Source organism: Hirundo rustica, chromosome 3 (assembly GCF_015227805.2).
Source record: "Hirundo rustica isolate bHirRus1 chromosome 3, bHirRus1.pri.v3, whole genome shotgun sequence".
NCBI lineage: Eukaryota > Metazoa > Chordata > Aves > Passeriformes > Hirundinidae > Hirundo > Hirundo rustica.
Genome location: NC_053452.1, coordinates 5,547,841 through 5,571,213, shown reverse-complemented (window position 1 = coordinate 5,571,213; position 23,373 = coordinate 5,547,841). Strand labels below are relative to the sequence as shown.

The following is a 23,373-nucleotide window of genomic DNA, read 5'->3' as shown; positions in this document are numbered from 1 at the left end:
ATGAGGGGTCTGGCCCGGCCGGCGCTGAGGGCGCCGTGGTGCCGCCGGCTCTGGGCGCTGCCCGCCAGGGCCGCCGCCGCTTCGCCGTCTCCTCCCGCCGGAGCCTCGCCGGGCTCGGGCGCGCTGAACCCGTTCGACCGCCGGCTGAAGCGGAAGCAGAAGAACTGGGCGGCGCTGCAGGCCGAGCCCGCCAAGTGCGATTACCTGCGGGAGGAGGTGCGGGGCCGGGGGCGTTGGCGGGGGTCACCTCCAGTGCTGTGGCGTGTTCTGGGCTCCACAGCTCAGGGACGATATTGGGAAGCTGTAGCGGGGCTGGTGGAGGGGCTGGAGCCCAAGGCCCCTGAGGGAGCTGGGATGTTCAGCCTGGAAACCCCAGAGATAAAAGAAGGCTCAGGGGTCACCTTATCACTGTCTGTAACTCTTACAGATGGTGGCTGTAGCCAGGTAGAGGTCGGTCTCTTTTCCTAGGCAGCTTGTGACAGGATAGGAGAACTATCCGTCTCAAGCTCTGCCAGGGGAAGTTTAGGTTGGACGTTAGCAATTTCTTCACAAAAAAGAGTGATCAGACATTGGAATGGGCTGCCCAGGGAGGTGGTGGAGTCACCGTCCCCGGAGGTGTCGAAGGAAAGACACACTCGGTGCCGCGGTTTAGTTGACGAGGTGCTGTTTACTAATAGGCTGTACTTGAAGATCTCAGAGGCCTTTTCCAGCCTCATTGGTGCTGTGGTTCTGACCGCCGGCTCTCTCCGCAGGTCGGCGGCAGGATCGCGGACCGCGTGTTTGACATCACCAGGTGAGCCCCGCCCTGTCCCCTCATCGCCAGGGACGGGACCCTGGCGAGACCCGCGGGGTGCGGAGCGCCCTTCCCCGGGGTGCCACAAAAGGGTGCTCGGTGGGCTGAGTTCAGTAAGGCGCTTGGAGATGAGCAGGTGAAGCGTAATGCAGTCTAAAGTTAAAAATATCTTAAGACTTGGTCATGTTTTGTGTTGCTGATCTTATCCTTTAGGACGTTTCCTCTCGCTTTGGATGTCGGCTCTGGAAGAGGTTACATAGCTCAGCACTTAACCAAGGTACTGTCGTTCTCTTCATACTTAAAATTATTTAAAGGAAGTTCCCTCCCTTTCAAATAGGGCTCTGTTACAACTCAAAATGATCACCTGAGTCTTGAGTTAATCTTCCCCCCCCCCCCCCCCCGCCTCTACCCCTACACCTTTAGTTACAGTTCAAAGCTGTGCGTTGTGCAGGCTATTCTTGGTTTATTGCCACTGAAAACTGGACAAATGGTAGTGCAAGGGAGGTTGTCTGTTTTAGTACAGTTAACTTTTAGTTTTGGGTAGGAACATGCGTGGTTTTTTGGTGACGCTATTGGCCACAGTTAGTTGTTAAAGAGAAGTGTCATTATGGAGACTTTGAAGGCATTAAGAGTTTACCCTTCATGAACCAGGCTGTAAGTAAAGATGCTTCCTTGGCTGTTAGTCCATGGTTTATGTTTAACTAAACTTAGGCCTAAAATTCCAGAACGTGCTTTCTGTTACCACTTCTGCCTCAGCTGTTGTCCCAGGGAGCAGGTGTCATGCTGGGTGGGGAAAAGTGCTTTCTGCTTTAGATGAAGCTTTTATCAAGAGTGGAAATGATTCTGAGTTAGTATAAATAGGTGTAAGTGCCAAAAAAATTACTTAACGTCCATTTACAAAATAATTTACACATTTAATAGGCTTTTAAAATTCTATTTCAGGAAACAGTTGAAAAGCTTGTTCAAGTTGATATCGCAGAGAATGCTTTAGTAAGTAGCTTTTTGAATGCTAAAGTGCTTCAGTTCTGTAATACAGGAAAGCAAAAGAAGTGAGTGTCTGATGAGCTGTTTTCCTTCTAACCCAACTTTAGAAAAATGCTGTAGAGTCTGAAATCCCAACGGTCAGGGTCGTTGCTGATGAGGAATTCCTTCCTTTCAAAGAAGATACCTTTGATCTTGTTGTCAGCAGCTTAAGGTATGTATTAATAATTTGTTTATTTTGTTTTGTTTAAGTTGTTCATAATGTTCTTTTCAGAGTAGCTTTAAGAAAATCAATCCAGCAAAGATTACTAGTCCATTAAAAAGCAATAAGAAATGTACTTGCATAGTTAATATGAGCTTGCATTAGGAAAAACTGCTGTCCTGGTTATTCTTCCTGTTCTGTTTGTTTATTTTCCTACAAAACACTTGGAGCTTCTCTCTTTCCTGCATTTTGACAAACGAGTCTCCAGGACTTGCACTTTCTCAACCAAAAAAAAGAAAGAAAAAAGTGCTACGTGGATAAACTTTGGTTCTTGTTTAGTATCAGTTTCAAGCAGGTGTTTCAGCATGGTTGCACCTTGAGAAACCAGTTTGTAGCTTTGGCTCCTGAAACTTACATAGATCATTAAACAGTTACTTGCATTCCCTAAATTTGATTTAATCTGAAATTATAAAATGTTCGCTTTTGTTATTTCAGTTTACATTGGGTGAATGACCTTCCTAAAGCTTTCAGAGAGGTAAGAAACTATTTTTTAATGCTTTAAGTCAGCACTTGCCACTGCTTGCATTCAGAGCACTCTGTATTTCCAGGTCTTCTTTAAAGAAGAGGCACACAAGTAACTCATGTTGCACTCAAGTGTTGTTTGCAATCCTTCGGGCAGTTTGAGGAGCATTAGTTGATATTGCTACTGATTTGCTTCCTCAAATCAATTTGGAATGACTGAAACAACATGTTTATGTGATATTTTGGTAACTAATGTTACCTGAGGCAGTGCTCGTGATTTTTATTGTTAGCTCTTACTATTTGTAGTACAATGCTGCACTTCTCCAGAACTGCTTTATGGAGCTTGAGTTATTTTTGTGTCTCAGCTGTTTATTTTGAAATACAGCTTTGATCAAGGCTTTCTGATTTTGAAATTAAGCAAATAACTTGTTAAGGACAGAAATTGATTTTCTTTTTTTCAGTAACTGTTTTGGTCATTTTGGATTAGTTCATCTCTTTCTTGCAGGTGTAAACTTTAGTCCAATCAAAAACGTGGCACAAGATCAAGGAGCACATTAACCAGTTTGCTGTTTTTTCATTTATTTCAAATTGATCAGTTATTGCAGCGCTGTTCTGTCACCTGTTGGTAAGAATAGGACTACCCTACTGTTACTGAAATAATGAAAATCAATTGAAATGCATTCAGTACTTATAAAAGAAACTTTGCAAGAAATATACATTTTTCTCTGGAATTTAAGTGTTCTGTAGAGTGTCAGATACGTTCTCCCTCAGTAAATATAACTGACACTGTCTTACAGTGGGGAGGGAACTGGGCTTTTTGGCCAACTTTCATGATTTCCTGTGTTGCTACCACTGTCTTTAACTAGTGGAAACTGCTTTTAACTCCCTGATTTTCTTACCTGTCAATTAAAGGCTTTTTTACTAGCACAGAAAAGGTAGCTTGATGAATACTTCATTAAAAAGCTGTTGAAAGTATTGTTTTTAAAAAGCACTGGAAACACTTGCTGTCTTGTTAGCCTGGTTATATTATCAGGCTCTTCTGGATGCCTTAACCAGAGATCCTTTCCAGCTCTTAAACAAGAAAGCATGAATTTATTGGCCTTCTCACTAGGAACTTAGGAGACCAGAAAGCAGCTTGTCAGCCTTGGTGTTTGAGTTATGACATTGCTGTTCTGGCAAGTTAATAATAAGTAATCGTAGACATAATAAAAATGGCATTACTCTCTTGTCTCAGAAGTGCAGAGATCACTACTGGAAACTAAAGCCTCCATTCCTCTTAAGTCAGGCCATTAAAAAGTGCTTTTGCTGCTCTCAGAAGGTAAAAGTAAATATCATACTTACCTTAATCTACCCTCCTTTCAGAAGGAAATCAATTGAGAATATTGTTTTAGGAGTATTCTGCTGAAAATAGTTTTACCCTCAGTTTCCACGGTTTGTTCCGTGTTTCCTGACTGTAAGTGAAATTGACTGAAATTACACTTAGAGTCAGGAAACACAGAACATTTCTGAAGATTTACTCTTAAAAATAGAAAACAGTCTCTCTCCAGCCAGAGTGTTTGTTTGCAGCGTGCCCAGAAGCTGCATCACAGCGTGCGCTGCAGAGCGCAGGCGATATTAAAAGTCTGTTACAGCTCTTGGAACGATTGCCTTGGATTTCATTCACATACAAAGTCTCAGAACCGCGTGGCAAAGCCGTGACCTGCGTGTGTGTGCTCCGCAGATCCACCAGGTGCTGAAGCCGGACGGGGTGTTCATCGGGGCCATGTTTGGGGGGGACACTCTGTACGAGCTGCGCTGCTCCCTGCAGCTGGCCGAGCTGGAGAGGGAGGGCGGCTTCTCCCCTCACGTGTCGCCCTTCACTGCCGTCGCCGATCTGGGACGTCTGCTCTCCAGGGCTGGCTTCAACACGCTCACCGTGGTAATTATAAGTAAGAGAACCGTCAGGCAGAGCAATCCAGAACGTCAGAGCCGCTGGAAGGTGTAAAAATCACCGTTTGCTAATGGAGTAGTAACGTGCCGCTTCCTTCGGCGTGCCGCGCCTCGCGGAGCAGGGTGCAGAAGCAGCCTGGACTGCCACTGCTCTTGGCTTTGTGGTGATTAATGGAACCAACTGAAGTGTGTCTTTGGCTCGTGGCCCGGTAGAATCTGGATGGTTTTCTTGGAGAAATGTCAGAGAATGCTAGACCTGCATGAAAAAATTACAGACACTTGCTCTTCTTTCTAAAACTGAGAAGAAAGTAATGGCATTTAAATTAAAATTTGATTGCATTTGGGCTACTAAGTAAAACTTTTTAGAAATGTTGAAATAGTACATGCTTTCTAGAAATACATGATATGAGCAGAAGAGGCAGATAAACAGAATTGTAGAATGGTTTGTGTTGGAAGGGACCTCAAAAATCATCTAGTTCCAACCCTCCTGCCATGGGCAGGGAATAGTTTGGTAGTACAGCAAGGCTGAAATAATGCTATTGGTTTAGCTTGATATTCTCTAAAACTGAACTTCCCAATTCTTCTAGGATACTGATGAAATCCAGGTGAACTACCCAGGGTTATTTGAGGTTATGGAAGACTTACAAGGCAAGTATATTCTTTGTGGAAATATAAATGTTTTCTGTATCAGTGGTGCAGACACAGAAGAGTTTTACTGTGTGTTTCTTAACTCCAAATCACACATGCAACCAGTTGGGTTGGAAAGAACTTTTAAAGGCCATCTCGTCCAACTCCCTGCAGTGAGCAGGGACATCTTGAATTAGATCAGGTTGCTCAGTGTAGGAGAAGGGAATACAGGTGGCCTGGCCCCTGCCCAGTAACAGCTGTGTTAATTACCTACAGCCTCACCCCTGAGGAGTCACAGCTGTATCCAATAAAGATGAGTGATAAAAGGGAGTGGGTCAGCTGGTGAGGGGGAGTCATGAAGGAGGAGGAGTTTTGAGGAAGAGGGAAGGAGAGGAGCATGAAGGATCCTGAGGAGAGAGAATCCCTGCTCTGAGGTCAGTCTGGGTGTGCAGTCAGAGCCTGTTGGAATCTGCAGTCAGAGTCCAGCAGGAAATAACCAGCAGTCAGAGGCTGCAAGGGAAACCTCCAGTAGGAGCTTGCTGCAGCCAGGGTCAGTGAATGGTTGGAGTCAGGATAACTGAATTGTAACGAGGAATAAACCAGGACCCTTTTGATACTGTGATAAACGAGAAGCCTGTGTCTCAGCTCATTTCTACCCTCTAACAAAGAGGGCTGCTGCAACAGCTCAGCTCTGTGCAACCTGGTCTTGGATGTTTCCAGGTCCCTGAGCAACCTGAGCTGGTGTTCCACCATCTTCATCACAAAACATTTCTTTCTTAAAAAAATATAAATCTTCTTGCAGCAGGGGAAGCATTAGTTTTTTTTCCTGCTGTCTAGTGAGTCAGGAGATTATGCCTTTCAGGAGATTTGTGTTGGGAAGCACAAGTCAAAGACTTGCTGCTTCATGGTCTGCTCTGAGTGTTTTGCTTCCCTGGGGTTGCTGTTCTGCATGAGCCTGTTCAGTGTCAGGTGCAGAAAAACCCTTAAAGGGAGGCAGAAGCCCGAATCCCACACGCTGACCTTTCCTGTGAGCCTTTCTAATCACCAGGGCAATCAGCAAGCTGCTTTGGAATGAGAATAAATATATCCTCAGTTTGGAGTCTGCTGAGGAACAGCAAAGAGTTGAGTAAGGATTTTGTTAATATTCTGATTGCATTTGTCATGGATTGTAAAGATTATCAGTTAAAACAATGTGGTCATGTGTCTGAACAAACTCTTTGCACTCATTCTTAAAATTAGGTATACTTAAAAGCCTAAGTGTTTGAAGACTCAGGCTGAAGAAGTAATAATTTGAAAAGATTCCTAGCAATGCAAACTGTAAATTACAAAGCCTAGGAATGAAAAGTTTTGGATTCTTACACGTAAGAATCAACCTCACCTAATGAGCTGTGGTATGTTCTCTCTTACATGAAGTGCAGAAGATTCTGTACTTATTCTGGTTTAGTAAGAATCTGTCCTTAGTGCATGACATTTAACTCATGGCATGTGCTGTATCTTCTTTTTCTTAAAGCTAAAACATATTTTTAGGTATGGGGGAGAGTAATTGCTCTTGGAATAGAAAACCTCTGCTACACAGGGAGACAATGCTGGCAGCTGCTGCAATATACCAAGGTCAGTATTTGAGAGGCAATGAGTTCATCTAAAATGACTTTAAGAACTTTTTTTCTGTCTTTTTCCATGACCTTTGTGTAAAAAACCCTCAAAACCAAAACAAGCCTAAAGCAAAACCAAATACCCCAAATACTTCAGAACAAAATGCCATTACCACAAGCTATTTTTAACCTTAATTGTAATGCCGGGATTTGAACTGTACTGATGCACCAGTGTGAGGTATTTTTATTGTCCCAAATCTTTCACCAGGAGTCATTATGATGAATATGTCACACTCAGTTCTGCTGCTCTGAGAACTGAGTGTATCCTAGAGCTGATGGTCTGTTCCTTTTCTCTCTCCCTTCCTACCCTGACAGAAATGTATGGAAACAGCGATGGCTCGGTACCTGCCACGTTTCAGATCTACTATATGATTGGCTGGAAATACCATGAGTCACAGGTAATGTGAAGCTGTTATTTTCTCTTTGAAAGAACTATTTAAATAAGCATTGTTTTAAAAGCTTTTAACAAAACATTTTAATTTAAAATTACCCCATATGTATTTTCTTCTTTCTTTCTTTCTTTTTTTTTTTTTTTTTTTCTTAGGCAAAACCAGCCCAGCGAGGTTCTGCAACAGTTTCATTTGGAGATCTGGCAAAAATAGAAGGACTTCTTAAAAGAGAAAAAAAATAGTTGTTCATCAGAAATAGTAATTGTCTTGGAACTTCTATAAAAGCTTTAATTGCAGACAGTCTTCACTTGTGTTTATTTAGTGATGACATCCTGAAATGATAATAAAGTACGCATAGTAGAGGTTTTTATACTGTGCCACAGCATCATCTGTGTGAAATGGTGTTAATTTTTTGTTTCTAGATAAATATTTGAGCAGTTTGTTCCCTCAAGTCTTTGAGAGAGCAGTTCAGCTCTCAGCTTTTTATTGAATTTACTGTTTTCAAAAATAATGCCTCTTCCAGCATCACAGGCTGCTCCAGGTATGGTCTACATGTCATGAATGTATTTTTGAATTATTTCTCAATGATAGTAGATGATAATATAAGTAAAGAATGGTAGCCAGGTGCATTGATGAGACATCCTATAAGAGAAACTACCAGCAAATGCAAAAGATATAAATTCTTATGGTTTTTATGAGTTGGAAAGTATGGGTAAAAAGTTACTGTAAGTATTGTTTGAGAGTTGAATAATTAAGTGATACTTTGTCTAAATGTTAGTTGAAAATTACATTTGCACATTACTTTCCACTTTTCTATCACAGAGAGCAAGAAGAGTAATTTTCTCTTTAGCTGTGCCATGGAGCTATGACTTTTCCTGTCTATATAACTGCATTACCAGAAATTGATATTAATTGCAACCATGACCCATTAATATGAGAGGTTTAGAAAAAGTATCTGCCCAGAGATTCTGCTTGATTGTAGCACTCACAGAGATGGGGAGAAACAGAAAGGATGAAGACTCTACAACCAAGTACACACTTCAATAAGTTTTATCAGAGTATCTGAGTGTTGTATCAATCCTGGTGGAACTAAAGCCTTTTAAAGTTTATTTCCTAGCCTTTTTAAGATTATCCACCAGGTGGAGTCTGACAGAGCTTGTGCACGGCACAAACCAGGCCGGGCAGGCAGAAGCCTTCTTGTCTATAAGGTCCTGATTGGAGGTTATTTTATCAACCAGGCTTTGACTTTGAATAAGAAATGGGCAGAGAAGGTGGAAATCATGAGAAGGAGGGCAGCAATATCCTGTCCTGGTTTTGTTTACAAGCCTGACCTGTAATTATTCGAGGGAAATGAGTTCATCTTTTGCTTTCCTAGGAAAGAACAGTAATGCTGCTGGAAAAAGGGGGAGAGATTCTAAATGGTCTGATAACCTTTAAAGCCCTCTAAAGGCTACATCTAAAACAAGAGCTTGTTTCTGTGAAAGTTTCTTTTTTGTTTAATGCTACATGGGTGGACTCTGTAAAAGATACTGCATCTCTCCGCAGGTCTTCTCTGGCTTAAAAAACATTCCCTTGTTTCTGGAGGAATCTCTGGTTTCCCAGATGGAGGTTTCTGTGAAGTTGTGTGTCAAATGAACGTAACTTTGTGAATCCTTGCTTTAGTAGGTTAATTTCCAGTCACTTGAGCTGCAGGTTGTGACTCAGACGAGTTTAAGGGAATGAGGAGGTGGAATATGCTGGGTAAATGTTAATTGGAGAAGTGCTCCTCCTGTGCTCCTTTGAAGTACTCAAGTTAGGGAGAAAAGCAAGGATTTTTACTTCTTTGATTTCACATTTCATAGATGGCATACATAAATAGTTAAATGTTTTGGTAGTGGGAAAACATATCTTCTGAACAGGGAGAAAAGGTGAGTAGCTTTTTTCCTAGCCCTTGGGGGGAAAAAGGTGTAGATATTCCACTAATATGGGAAAGGGCTGGGGAGCAATAGAAGTGAGAAGTAGTAAATATGGCATTGGAGCAGCATGGGTTGGAATTAGGGAACATGCAACATGCAGGCAAGGTATTAGTTTCCCTGGCTGTGTTGGAATAACTGCCTTTTCTGGTCAGTTTTAACTGCAGTTTTTTCTGTAGTACATCTTGGGATTCTAGGTTACTCCTGGTTTCGACTAGTTGCTTGAATAAGTAACTTTGAAAACACTTAGTTTACTATGAGCAGATGTTTTTGTCACAAGGCTCTGTTTCACTTTAATTCTTTTTCAGATTTAAGTCTTTATGGCTTTCTGAAATTGTTATGAAGAAGAACATGATTGCCAATTGCTAGCCTAGTACTTCATGTATGCTGAAAGTCAGCTCTTGCAGAGTGAGTAACTTCTAAAAAATATTTGTAAAGGTGACATAATGTCTCCTGTAAGCTTAGTTAATTTAAAAAGCTTTATGCATAATACAGAATATTTTTCTCCTGAATACAGAAGGAGAAAAGAATTCAAGGAGCTAATTATTTTGATTAATCAAAAGCTAGGAGCCTGTATATAAAGTAAAAATAAGTTTAGAAAAGAAGCATGGTTCCACTTAATGAACATGAGTGTTTTATTTTAGAGTTTGAGTCACAGATTGGTGAATAAGCTTGCTCTGGGTCTTGGGTTTCAAGATCTGTCAATAGTTTTATTCAAGCCTGTTTAGGATAAAGGAATGAGATCCTGTACTTTCAAGATTAAGAATTTTTGAAGTTAAAACATGAGAAGAGATTCTTCATTACCTCTAATTTATAAAAATGTCATCAGCAGAAGTACAAAAGTGAACCATACAAAAATAAACTTTATTTCTTTATGCTGTTTAGAAAAGAAAAATACGAATGACACTCTTAATGTTTTCTGGAAGAACCAGGAGCTAACACTGAGCTTTCAGTTGCAGGGGGAGAAACACACCAAGCTTTCATATGATGTTTAATTGGAATTTCCTGAAGCAAAAACCTGATCTCAGGGATTAAAATCATTAGAGCATCTTGTGTAAGAAGCCGCAATTTAGAAGGCTAGCATGTATGTTAAACCTCTTAAGTTTTCATCTGTCTAACCCAGAGACTTAATACGCACTCTTCAAAGATGTGATCCAGTTTTGCCCAGGTTTTGTAGCCCATTACTTTGGAGGAGTGCAATTATTGCAGTTCTTTGATTGGAATCATTCTGAGTACCGAAGCAGGTGTGACCTGTGTAGATAATGGTTTGATTTCCTGAATATCTTGGGCACCTTCAGGTGAAAGAAAACGAAGAAGAGAATAAAAGAGAAAAATAAAAACCTGAAATAGGTAAGTTTAGCTCAAGGCTACATGTCAGAGTGAAGCAGAAGACACAAGGAGTGCATTTGCTGCTCGTAAGGAAAAAACAGCTCATGCCTTACTTAAATCAAGTTAGAATGGAAGTAATTTGCTGATTTATTGATAGCTTGTAATTAATAGTCCATTAACTATAGATGCAGGATTAATAGCAGCAATCTAACAGATAAATGACTGCTACACCCTTACAAAACTTTAGTAAACACCTTCACATACCTAAACACACTCCTATAACAACCCCCACACATATGCCTCAAATTAGCAGGTAAGTGCTCACCCCGTCCCCTTACCAGGGGGTTTCAGTGGAATGAGCCCACCCTTGTCAGAAGATTTTTCTTATCCTGTGTGCATCCATCATCTGAGCAGATGCAGGTGCTGTGGCTGTGTTCTCAGCTGGGCTGTTCCTGTCATCTGCTGATCCCAAAGGTGACACCCCAGGAGTGACCTGTGCTTGTTGCACCCTGTGTTCTCAGCCCATTGCCAGGGGAGGGTGTTCCCTCAAGCCTCCACAGAGCTTGAGGTGCCAGGGGCTCCTTCTTGGTTTAAAACAAGTTTTTCACTGTTTTTTTTTTTTTCTCCCTGTTAGAAATGTTAAGGCTTTTTGTATTTGATTTTTAAGCTGATTTTTCTTTCCCACCTGAGGTCTCTTGGCGACTGCCCAGTTACTATTTCACTTGAATGAAGATTATCTTCATTTTCAGACAATCTTTGCAGATTTTGAGCAAACATCCTCTCAGTACTGCGTGTTTTGTTCATACACCTTGCACTTGTATTTCTGTCATAGCAGCTGATGTCCAGGATTTTTTGCCATATTGTTCTCCGTGTAGGTTTCCCCCATTATTTGGAGCTGGGATACAAGGTGTGTTGATAAAGGAAGAGAACAAATTCCACAGAAAGAATGTTCCTGTTTGGAACCCTTTTTTGAGGCAGTGAATGATGAATGCTGGGGAATGCTATTTGGCCTCAAACTGTTCATAGGCCAGAATATATTGAAATTTGCAAGTTTTCTAATAATTGTAAAATAAGGAGGATGTTTCATTATTCAGATGCAATCTGTATGATGTATATCAGATAGAATTTCTGCTTTCATAGATGACAAAACTGCAGGGACAGTAACACATTAGATACATTTCACCAGCTTTCCAGTACTAAAGGGGCTGCAAAAGAGCTGCTGAGGGACTTTTTGAGGAGGTGTGGGGGGGTTGGAACAAGGCAAGCTTTAACATTTCTCTCAACCCAAGCATTCTATGATCCTTTGTATAAAATACCACCTTTTTAGCCAAATTACAATGTAAAAGGAAGTTACTGTTTTACTCAGTAGCTGCATTGGTTTAAATGCTTTGAATCTCTAACCTTGAAATTTTTTACATCTAAAGCACCCTAATATTAAAATATAACTTATTTTGTGGAAATCCTAGCCAAAATGAACAATTTACTAAGGGAATCTACTGGGTAACAGGTCTAAGAAGTATTAACTTAGTTTTTGTTGATAGTGGAATCGTACTCCCTAAGGTTTTTTTTCCCCTCTGGAATTGTTTTCTCCCTGAACTGAGCCACAGATGATTGTATGTGATGCCCATTTTTTTTAGCTGTTCTATTATCTTGTCTTCACAAAGTGTGTATTGCTGTAGCATTCAGGTGCCAGAGGCATCAGTTCTTACCAAAAACTCCTTAAGAAATGTTTTGAAGTCTCCCATTTTTCTACCATATATTCTAATTTTTAGTTTTGTGAAGGTCTGTTACTTGATTCCACTTCTAGAACTATTGTTTGCTTTAATTTGATGCAGAACTTATATTTGTTACAGAACTCTTGATGTTATTTCCTAATGTCAGTTGCTTTCACTTCTGTAATTAAAAGTGTAATTCCCATCAAGCACCAGTTCAGATTTGGTGATTATATTCGCAGTCAATTTCTTTTCTTACTCAAAACCAAGATGCCCAATCTTTGAGTAATATTGCAGTTCTGAGGCAGCAGCTGTAATAAGCTTTACCTGGTAAACTAATGCTGAACTTCATAAGTAGCTAAATTCAAAATATAAGCCAGTCATAACTCAGTACAGTTTATATAGCATCTTGTCCAGGTCTTGCTTTTTATATGTGATTTTTTTTCACTATCGTTGTTTTCTGAAATTCTAAAAGAATAGCTGAGCTGCAGCTACTGCCAAGAGGTTTTGTTAATCACATCTCAAACAAAGCATTCCTCAGATGATTTTGCCTCCAGGATTCAACTTGGAAGGCATTCTCAGGAGGAGCTGCAGTGCTGTCACAGCACTGTTGAGTCAACAGATGTAGAGCACTTGTTTGATGCATGGGTGACTGATCTTCGATTACCACCTTTCACAAACAAAAACATCTGTTCTTTTATTTATATGTGAGCTTTCCAAGTAGATGTGTACAATTTTCTTTTGTTTGTTTTTGTTGCTGTGTTCTTTTTCCCTCCTGACTCTCTGAATCTTCATTGTATGGAAGGTGAAATTTGGAGCCCTGAATGGATTGGGTGATGGCATCTCTATTCAGGATGCTTTCTACAGTGTGGTATAAAAACTTTTTGTACCTAAAAGTTTATTGTCCCTTAGAAGAGGGCTAAGCACAGAATTTTAAATTAAATTCTGTCCCAAACATTTGGCATTAAGACAATAGTATGATAATTTATTAGCTTATGTTTGGAGCAGATTTAGTTGTTCTGCTTTGGGAAAGAATTCGGGTTTATGAGCGCAAAGGCTTCCAAAGTGCAGGGCAGAGAGTTAGTAAATCTTCACAAATATAAAATGACTCAGTCCCTGCACACCTTTCTGGCATTTTCTGCTGGATGGCTTAGCTTTGTTATACTGGCCCTCCTAGGTGTCTGAACGGTCACATGGAGACTGTGCATGATTTTAGAAGTCCTGAGGACTGAAATCTGAGCCCCTTAGCTGTAAAAAGGATCTGAGTTAGATCACAGAATGGCTTGGGTTGGAAGGGACCTTAAAGCTCACCTGGTTCCAACCCCCTTGCCATGGGCTGGGGCACCTTTCACCAGAGCACGGCCCTGAGTGCTGCAGCAATACAAATGCTCCTGTGCACCTGCTTGTTCAGTCTCTGCTTTTGAGTATTGCTGCATAACTCCATTTAACTGTGCTGTAAATATTATTTGTTTTCGAGCAGTTAACCATCTTGAAAACACATCAACGCGACTTAGTCAGTGTAACACTTGATGAATTTACAAATGGATCTTGGCATAAGGCAGGGCGCATTTTAACGCTGCGGTTTGTGTGCCTGCTCCCTGCATATTTATTTTCAACTTCCAGTTGATTAGCTGCTTTGTCTTGTGTGTAGAAATGGCCTGTTTAATGCAGTGGGAAGTCGAGTAGAAGCCAGCATTTGTTAATGGATGCTTTGAACGGGCACAGTCAGACATTTGAAATTATTCGAACTAAGCAGGAATTCTAATTTATTTCTAAAGATAGAAGTACAACAACCCAATTACCTAGTTTTCTCACAGACTGTAATGAGTATAATTAGCATAAAATTGGTCTATAAATTTAATGGGCAATTTCTTGTGTGGACATTGAAAACACTAGTAAAAATGTGGCAAGCTATATTAGAGTCCATATAATAACTTGTTCCCATTGGATGCTTCCTGGACAGAAGGCATTGCTGTAAAACACCAATTAAATCTGTTCTGCACAAGGAGTTTTTAAGGTGTTGGTTCAAACAGGCATGCCAGTAGGTTTGAGAGTTCCCTCAGTCAGAGAATTGTTTTGTTTGGGTTGGCAGTAGGGTTTTTACCTTTTAAAGATTGTGTTCTGGCTTTGTTCAAACTTATATATGTGAGGATGTGACTAGCTCTGTGTGTAGCCTCATAAGAATAGCTGGAGCAGTTGTTCTAGATGTAGAATATACAGCTGGCAATAAAGATAATAAAATACTGTTTATTGCTCTTGAAAGTGGAAAGGGTGCTGGAGTCCCACACCTGATGCAGAGATTCTCAGATCATGATTCAGGTTGGTGCCAGCACTTGTGCAGTTGGTTGGATGTAACCAGCTGTGGGGCATTTCAGAAGTTCTAGATGATGGAATTTCGGGGATAATTTTCCCTCCCTTCTAACAGCTGATTGGTTTATGATGGAGAATTCTCTATGTAAATGCATTTTCATCTAGTACAGTAAACTCAGAGATAGCAAAGTTGTGGTGACCTGCTGAGACTAAAATGGTGAGAATTAATGCTGTGAGGGAGAACATTTACTTAGAAGAACATGAAGTTTCTTCTGCTTTGTCTGTTCCCTAGAGGGTGAATAAACAAACAAAAAAATCCAGCCCTGAGTCTTGAAGATTAGGACCAAGTTCTTCAGAGTATGTTTTCATGATGGATTTTTGATTTCACCCTCGTGCAAGCTGACACTACTGGAAAGAGAGATAAATGTAAGAAACTGTTCTCTAAAACAAACTTACCAATCATGAAAATGCTTTAATTCCTTCAGGAGTGCATCTATTTTAAAGGTACTTTTATCGCATTATTCTGTTAAGTACAATGAATAAAATTATAGCTGCAACTGTGAAAATAAAAATAACAAGTTCTTCCTTGTTAGAACAGCAACTCTTAGGGATTTATGCCCTACCACGTTTTTCCCTGTCTGATAATTTCATGGAGTGCACTTTCCTGCCTTCATCTTTTGCCTTATCATTGAGCAAAGGAAATAGTTTGTAGATTCTGGGCTGCTTTGGAGGGCTGGTGGGCTACTGTGTGTTCTCTGTGGCTAGCAGCCTGCCAAAAAAAATGGGCAGTGTGTTCAATTTACTTGGTTGTAGGGCTGTGCATATTTACATTTCTAGGATTTAACTCCGGGCAATGTAAGTTATTTTATTATTTTTTTTTTAACATGTAGTTAATAATTCTGTTCCAGGTTAAACCCAAATCTTTCTTATTTGGGTTTATTCAAGAAATAGTATTTTAAAGTAGGTATTTTTTAAAAAAGGGGTTTTTTTAAAGTTCCTGAACTCAATGTGAACCCCACAGTGAGGGGAGAAAAGCAAGGAGCAGTCTGTTACTGGCCTCCCTCAAACTGAGCTGTACTCTGCTAAAATAGAACTTCTTATGGAGGAGAAGTCTTCTGAGGTCTTTTTTTTCCACAGAGAGTCACGGAAAAGATAGGTCAAAGTTTTAAATAAATCTCTTAGGAGAGTGTATTCATATCTTACCTGGTAAATCAGTGCATCTCTTCACTAGTAGCTGAAGATTAAAGATGTCATTCTATAATAAGGGAGTTTTGGCAGTAGAACATGTAAGAAGTAAAATATTTTGTTGGTCTGTGTAGGAATTTGGGTGTGTTTAACTTGGAATATGAGAACCACCTCATTAATCCCAATCATAGGAATAAAGTTATTCATAGGCAGTGCAGGAGGGGGCTGATTTTTGTGGCTGTGCTCACAGGGCTAGCTGATCCCAAGCCCTAGCAATGTTTCAGGGCTGCTCTCACCTATGCAGGCAAAAACAAACAAACAAAACCACCACCAACAAAAAAATTAAAAGCTGCCATCTCTGGAAATATGGTCAAGCTGGATGGGCCTGTGAGCAACCTAAAGGTGTCCCTGCTCTTTGCAGGGAGGTTGGACTAGACGGCCTTTAAGGGGCCTTTAAACCCAAACTGTTCTATGATTCTGCCATCTTACTGAAGTGGAAATTATAATGTATTTCTCTCCTAAAATGCTTTGTGATCAACAAAATAGAACCAGGTGTAAGCACAAAGCAACCCCCTTTCCCAAGGAGTTTCAGAAGCTAAAAATGGATGTGTAGATAAGTTTGGAATTTGACTGCAAGGCCAGGTAAGTAGAGCAACATTGTTGCTTGTAAAAATAATTGTGTTGATTTTTCATTTCTGTGGGTTTGTCTTTTTTTCAGCACAGGCTTTTACCATCTATTGGAAGCAGAGCACTTGTGCTCTGAAATGAATAATTAGCTGTTGAAGTAGGTCTGTGCTGTGTCAGTACTCTCTTCCACTTGCCTTCTCTTATGTAACAGAGATTGAAACTAAAACAGGGAAAAGTTACCAAATGCTGTACAGAGGTTTAACTTTTAAGTGAAAATGGGATTGTGATGTTAGGAAGATGCTGCTTGGGAAAGACACCTTTCCTCCTAGTGTTCTAGTAATCATGTTTTCAGCAGTGTTCTTGCAGAACTGAATTTCTGAGCATATTTCATTAAAAAAAAAAAAATAGTAATTTAAATTCTAACATGGTGCCATGAACTGGCTCTTTTTGCAAAATGGCACCATGAGAAGCAAATCACTTGACATTATAAGGACATTAAATTCAGGATTCTATGGATCATATATGGTTTTTATTTTAGTAAAACATGCACATTTAATTTTTTATAACATCCTTTGCATAAATGCTGAATGTGATTACTTTTTTTTTACTCTGGTTGCAGATATTGTCACTTGCATCAAGTTGTTTTGCAACTTGTCCAGTGCTGTTGAATACAGCTAACTGTATGTTGGTGTCTAATGTAGTTAACTTTTTTATTAAAAGGCATAATTATTTATAAAACAAATTATGAAAATCCCTGTTCTGATAGTTTACCCATAACCACAGAAGAATGAAATCTCTGATGGAAGGGAAAGGTAATTGGAAAGGTCCAGCTCTAATAGAGGAATGTGTGTGAACACCATGAAGACCTGTCTCTTTCACTGAGAACTGGAATAATGAAGACAAGGGCTGGAAACTGAGGAGAGAAAGATCACTCATAACCTAAATGTTGAAATTCACACTCAAAACTAATGAGACAGGTTATTGCCAGCTCAAGATTTTAAAAAGAAAAGTATAATATTTTTCATTAGCCTTCTTTAATAATTTAGATTTCATGTGTGTTTTTCCATTTCACCTTTTCATGCCCTGCCTTCCCCTTTATATACTGTAGATAACTCTCTGCTGATTTTTAATTTCCAAGCTGTGTTACTTAGAGGTACTCAATTATATATCACAATAGTGTCATTCTTTCCATTTACAGAATGACAAAGTGCATAATTTCTGCATTGATTCATATGTTAGGTTGCCATAAATGCTTACGCTTAAGACCTTGACATTAATTCTTTCTCCACAGCCATTTATATCAAGAAAACTCAATTGTTTGAGCACTTGTGGAAAGTAAATGCAAGAAGTGCCCTGATATCATGAAATTAATTTAAAAATGTGCCAAGTTGAAGGTATGTGGCTGCAGATCTGGAGTTTGGTGGGACATGGAGATGAGCCTTGTAGCCTGCTTGAGCTCAGCTATTTTTATTGCTTATGCAGGAATTAGCTGGATATATAATCTGCCAGCAGGTCACGTAGCAGTTTGACTAGAACTTCAACCTCCAGATTGCCAGCTTACTGCAGCTGGTGTTTGCTGCAGGCACTTGTCACTGGTTTTTAAAGCTGGTGATTATTATCATACGCTGTGCTGAAAGGAAGCAAAGGGTATAGCTACAAACAGTGAAAGTGTGGCCAACACATAAATAATGTCATTGTTCTGAGCACTCCTAGATAGTTGTAGGGATGGAAGTTTAGGCTCCTGATAAGGAGCCTCCTCAAAGGAAAGGCAGAAGGCACAAAGAATTGAGGAATGAATCCTAATTGTACTTTCTGTTTGCTCCTTGTTGCTCAGGCCTTGAAGTGCCAAGGTTGCTAAGTGGCTTGAAAATTTCTGAGGGTTTTTTTTTTTTTTCCCCAAGTGGAATAAAAGCACTACAGAGCAGCATATTTGTTACAGTTCTGTGTTTAGCTAGAACGTAGAGGGACTTGTGAGGCCAAAACCCTTGTCTTGGGATCTGACTCAAGAAAGCATTTTTGCTTCCTCTTCCTGTTACCAAAAATAAAAAGCATCCTTAAGCAATGTTGTTTGCAGCTATGCCAGGGAGCTGTATTGCTTCCATGTGATTGCACAGAGTATTGACAGAGAGCACTATGAAAAGGGCCCAGAAACATGGGGCATTTGGAGAGGAGAGCTCAGAGGGCACCACAGGCAAAGCTAAAGCCTGAGATATCAGCTCACATAAGGGGCAGAGAGTTTTGAATCTGAAAATGAAAAGCTTAAGTGTCAAAGGTAAAGGAATGATAAAAGCAGCTGTCAAGGGTGGGGTGGTCAACAGCTGGATTCCCAATACATTGAAGGACTTAGGGTGATGAGCAGGAAAAGGGGTACTGTCAAAAGCATCTACTATGGTTTCAGGATCAGAGAGAGAGGGGAAAACAGGTTTATAGAACAACATGAAAGGAAGGCAGATAGGATTCAGCAACAGCTTCACTAAAGGAGAAATAGGTTGAATGTTCAAATGGGTGGAAGAGAAGGACAAGTTTGAGTGAGAGGAGAGGGATCTGACTAACTTGAAACTTTCTTTTTGTTAGTAAGCTGAAGGTGACAAGGCATACCTTCGATTCTGGTGCTAAAAATGGGTGCTTGGAGGACAGCCAGAAGATATTTAGATCACTCAAAGGCAGAAATTACTTTTGAAAATACTGAGAAGAGGTGATGTCATTTAAGTGAAAGAGGGAAAGTGCACCAAAAGAGGCTGCAGGAAAATCTGTCTTTTTATCAGCTTATTAAATCAGGCTTTCTTTTAGGAGGAGAAGTAGTTATTGCTTCTCCTTTCTTCTTTGACACTATATAGATTGATAGGTGTAGTCACTGAAAATATTTTAAAAGTTAGTATGGAGATAGGATTTGGACTTTGTCATCGTGGTCACTCAGATACGTCAAATTTCAGTGAAGGAAAGGAAAAAGTATGTTATAGATTGAAAAGGATTAGAAGTAGTAGAGCAACAGGAATTACTTTGCTATACCAAACACTGAAGAAGTTTTGGAGAGAGGTTGGCTGGAACAGGTTCAGTGATGAAGGTGAGAGGCTGAAAACGAGAGGAGTCAGTGTGGGGAGTGATGTAGGTTGACTCCTACTCTATGTGAAATTCACGGTCAGCTCAGTATTTCTTGGCACTGTGAACAAGGTTGAGTTTTAATGCCTAAGAGGTGAGGGGAAAATAAATTTCCTCTCCCAGAGAGGATGAAAACCAACTCCTGTGGCTGCTGCTACCTGTTAAAGAGTGAGTAAATCTGCAGCTATTGTAGAGAAGAAGTCAGATGCAGTGCCATGGCAACTGCTCTGAGACCAAGCAAGTCTGCCTCTTCTTGCTTTCTTATGTTATGCTTTTTCCATCCCATGAGTCTAAAAGGTTATCTTTTCTCTCCCTCCCCCCACCCCAGTAGTTACTTGCTTTGATAATAGTGCATAAAAATGAGGAGAGACATCAAATTGTTAAAGAAAGATAAGAACACAGGGATTAAATCACTTGAGAAGGCATCAAAAATACTGATTGTTTTTAATGGACAGATGAGAAGGTATGTTTCTGTTTTTTGAATAAGAACTCTTCCTCAGTACAGTAGTAAAATTAAATCTGTCAGTCCCTTAGTGTTTGAGGGCTCCTGTGGAGTCGTGCTGGCTTGAAAGTTTCTTAAGAGTTTTGATGCTGATTGGTAAAACTTTTTTGTGCCTGGGGTCGTCAGGAGCTCAGTACCTGTCTTTGGGGCATCACCTCCTAGGGACATCACCTCCTAGGGACATCATTCAGAATGCTGAAGAAGTCTTGGTGACTTCAGTAAAGGACCCAAATGATATTTAATCTTGATTTGAAAGCTGAATTGCAGGAGAAGCTACCACAGGCCTTATTTGCAATGATTGATTATTCACTATTTTAAAAATGTGAACCTTACTTTCAGCCTGAAGTCTGGAGCTTGCAGCTGTTGGGTTGGTTATGGATTGCTGTGTAAGACTGTAGCCCTTCAGAGTAGAAACAAACCTGAGAGGGGATGGTGATCAAATTATATTTTAACATACTTGGATGAAAAAGAAAGTGTCTTTAGAACTGCTTATTCTTTAAACAGCATTTAATTGAACTAAGTACTGTATGTTTAACAGGGAAAATCTTTTTACCCATTTCCCTCAATTTTTATGCTTAATTTATTTCAATTTTTTGAGGAAACATGATGACTTTTCTTCTAGAAGAGATTAATTTAGTGAAAGACTTTTTTTCTCTTTTACAGTTTTACCAACTGTAGATATGGTACAGAGTGGATAACTTAGATAACTTAATGATGCAAAGAATATTTATGTATGATGATTATGTAAGTGAGAGGTATGGTTGCACAACCCGAGGATGTGAAAACCTGCTGTGCATCACTTTTAATATGCATAAAGCTTCATAGCATGTTATTTTGTGAACTGATCACAGAATAAATCCTTTGATGACAGAGTAACTGCATTCTCAGGACCAAATGTGGATTGATTTCACCAGTGTGAGAAAGAAAATACACAGTACAGAAGTTCTTAGAGCAGCTTTCCTGTTCAAAAGCACTTAGGTAAAGCTGGACAGAAAAGTAGCAGTAGAACTCAGATTTTACACGTCTGCAGCACAGCTAAGCAATGAGCCAGACCTGAGTGTTTAAATATGCATGAAGCATTCTCTGCTTTAATGAGACCTTGAGCTTTGGCTCTGAAGATTGTTAGTGCCCTGGTGAATAGCCCTTCAGACTTCAGGCATACAATGAGAATTTGCTTCCTCTTTCAATTCTTCAACTTCTTGGATAGAATTTATTATTTCCCTAAATATGCTGTCAAAATTCTTTATATATTATAGTACCCCTTTTTGCTATTTTTAACTCCATCTCATTAAGTGAATTACATGGTTGCCTTTATTAATTAAGTGCAGATTAAATATGATATTAAAACCATAAGAAATTACACCTTTTCAATGCCATTATGAATTTTTTTAAAGGCAAAAGAATGACTGATTTTTTTTTTTCCCAGAAATGTTGGTCAATAAAATAAATACATCTTGTTCTTGTTGATGTGATCATATAATCAAAAATGTCAAGATGAAATATGCTTTGTTCTTTCCCACTTAAATTCCGTTCAAAGGTAATTAATTTCTTTTGCCTATTTTATCCTTTCATTCTTTGGGTAATAATGACTTCCTTCCAAGATTATTGTTGGCTATGGGTTATCTGGACACCAGGAAACCCTGAATAGTAGTAGAGTCAGTGAACAGAGAAAAAATGGAAATCTAGTAGGGGCTTGCATATTAATTCGATAAATACTGGCTTTATTTGATAATAAAATAGCATTTCTATTCCCACCAGCTGCATAGAGTCAAACCAATCCATGAAAACTACTTATAAAAATTCTGCCTGTTATAAAACTTGATCAAGACAAGCATGATGAACCCAAAGGTTTCTTCATATCAACTTGCGGAGTCCCAAATCTAAACTCAACCTATTTAACATCAATCAGTTAAGACTCTCCATAGAAACAAGAGAGGTATTAGTTCTTCCAGAGATTTGATTCCCGCCTCAGACTTGCATCACCCCTGGAAGCACCTCTCTGCAGTTACTGCCCATGAGGTGAGGCAGCCACTCTCCTGCTCCCAGTGCCCCATTAATGCCTAAAGCCGGGGGAATAGAAACTTGGTGGTCCCCACTGATTCCAGTGAAGCCAGACTGCTTCATGTAACTTGGTCTTGTATTTTTGGAGTTAAGCTCTTTGTTCTCCTCCTGCTTTTCTTGGAGTTTGGCTCAGCTGTGGCATTGAAATTCTCACTGAGCCAGCTGGTTTTAGCTCCACAAGGGCTCAATACACTCTGAGGGTGTCCAGCACCTCACAGAAATAGCTTAAAACAATTGCGAGACGGCTCATTGGGTGGTGCTTTGAAAAGGAAAAGGTTTTAATAAATGAGATAATAACAAATGATAAAAAAAAACCCCAAAAAACAGAAAATGTGCACAGATGCAGGAAAGCCCCTTACACCCGGCTAAGATATGCCAAAAAGCACTGTGAGGGGTGTTGTGCTTGTTCTTAAGTACTTTATGTTTTAGCAGGGCTTTTTACTTGCTGCCCAACAGAAACTAGCTACATTTCTGAAGAACTGCTGCAGAGACCAACAGGTGCCTTTGTCTGGGCACTGAGCCAACCACGGTAAGAAGAGCACAGAAGATTCTCCTTTTTTCTTCCTTTAAAGTCTTGAGGTGAAACTGAAACCCTTTTCCTTATTTGGAAACATCCACTTGGGTGTGAGGATGCACTGCAGCAATATGGTTTGAGTACAAAGTGTGTGTTATTAACTATCTCAATCTGGATCCTAGAGAGATTACTTTGGGTAATACTGTTGCTAATTCTAATTTATCTGATTTCAAACTAAGTCAGCAATTGCATGATTTCTAGGAACTAAGTTCTCTTCCCGGGAATGGGATGTAATGACAATCAGCCCATTTTGTCACCAGCGCTCAAGTGAAGCTACAGCTTCTGGAAAAGAACATTTTCTGGAAAAGAACAAAAAGCAGCCATCATACTACTCATATGCACCTGAGCAGCTGCATTAGACTTAGCCATTATCAAGTCCTTAATGATGGCAATTTATCAAATTGGCCTTAAAATAATACATACCTTTTCCCAAATGCTGTACCATTAGCGTGCCCAATTTTGACTGTCGTTATCAAATAGTAAAAAGTTTTCTTTAAAATAGGTCTTTCCACTCACCCCCAAAAAGGTGAAATGAGTTTAATATAGTCTACATTTTCATTTTGTTTCCTATGAATTGAAAAATATTAAAATGCACTAAAATGTGTCCCCCTGATTAGCTTTTTAATCTGATTTCTTGCTAAATGTGGTTGTTACAGATGCGGTCCCACTCAGCAGATTTGTCATGACAAAATAGCCATAGTTTAGCGTGGGAGGTGGAAAGTGGCTGAATCTGAGGTTGTATGTGAGGAGTTAGATATTTCAGCTGGAAAAAAATCTTTCTAAAGAACAAGATCAGGTTAACTCTGCTAGAACCAGACAAACCAGCAATTTGGAATGCTTGTTGTGGTGCATTGGTATGTATGGAAGATGGTACTTTTTGTGGAAACATGAAATGGTGTTCCAAAGTATTTTCACTGAAAATAGATT

At 39.8% G+C, this 23,373-nt stretch overlaps 1 protein-coding gene across 1 annotated transcript; it reads left to right on the top strand.

The window, feature by feature from the left end:
- On the top strand, positions 1-7,483 carry NDUFAF5 (NADH:ubiquinone oxidoreductase complex assembly factor 5). Its single transcript, XM_040060149.2, has 11 exons — positions 1-216; positions 753-793; positions 1,007-1,070; positions 1,736-1,783; positions 1,885-1,988; positions 2,472-2,511; positions 4,219-4,416; positions 5,015-5,075; positions 6,582-6,665; positions 7,022-7,104; positions 7,251-7,483. The coding sequence occupies exons 1-11, from the start codon at positions 1-3 to the stop codon at positions 7,335-7,337; spliced, it is 1,026 nt and encodes a 341-aa protein (XP_039916083.1). The 3' UTR covers positions 7,338-7,483.
- The last annotated feature ends 15,890 nt before the right edge of the window (positions 7,484-23,373 follow it).

Excerpts from the sequence above, each read along its gene's own strand:
- NDUFAF5 (XM_040060149.2), top strand. The coding sequence starts at position 1 with ATGAGGGGTCTGGCCCGGCCGGCGCTGAGGGCGCCGTGGTGCCGCCGG. Across the intron at positions 1,989-2,471 it reads CTTGTTGTCAGCAGCTTAAG|TTTACATTGGGTGAATGACC; the intron begins GTATGTATTAAT and ends TTGTTATTTCAG. Across the intron at positions 5,076-6,581 it reads GGTTATGGAAGACTTACAAG|GTATGGGGGAGAGTAATTGC; the intron begins GCAAGTATATTC and ends ACATATTTTTAG.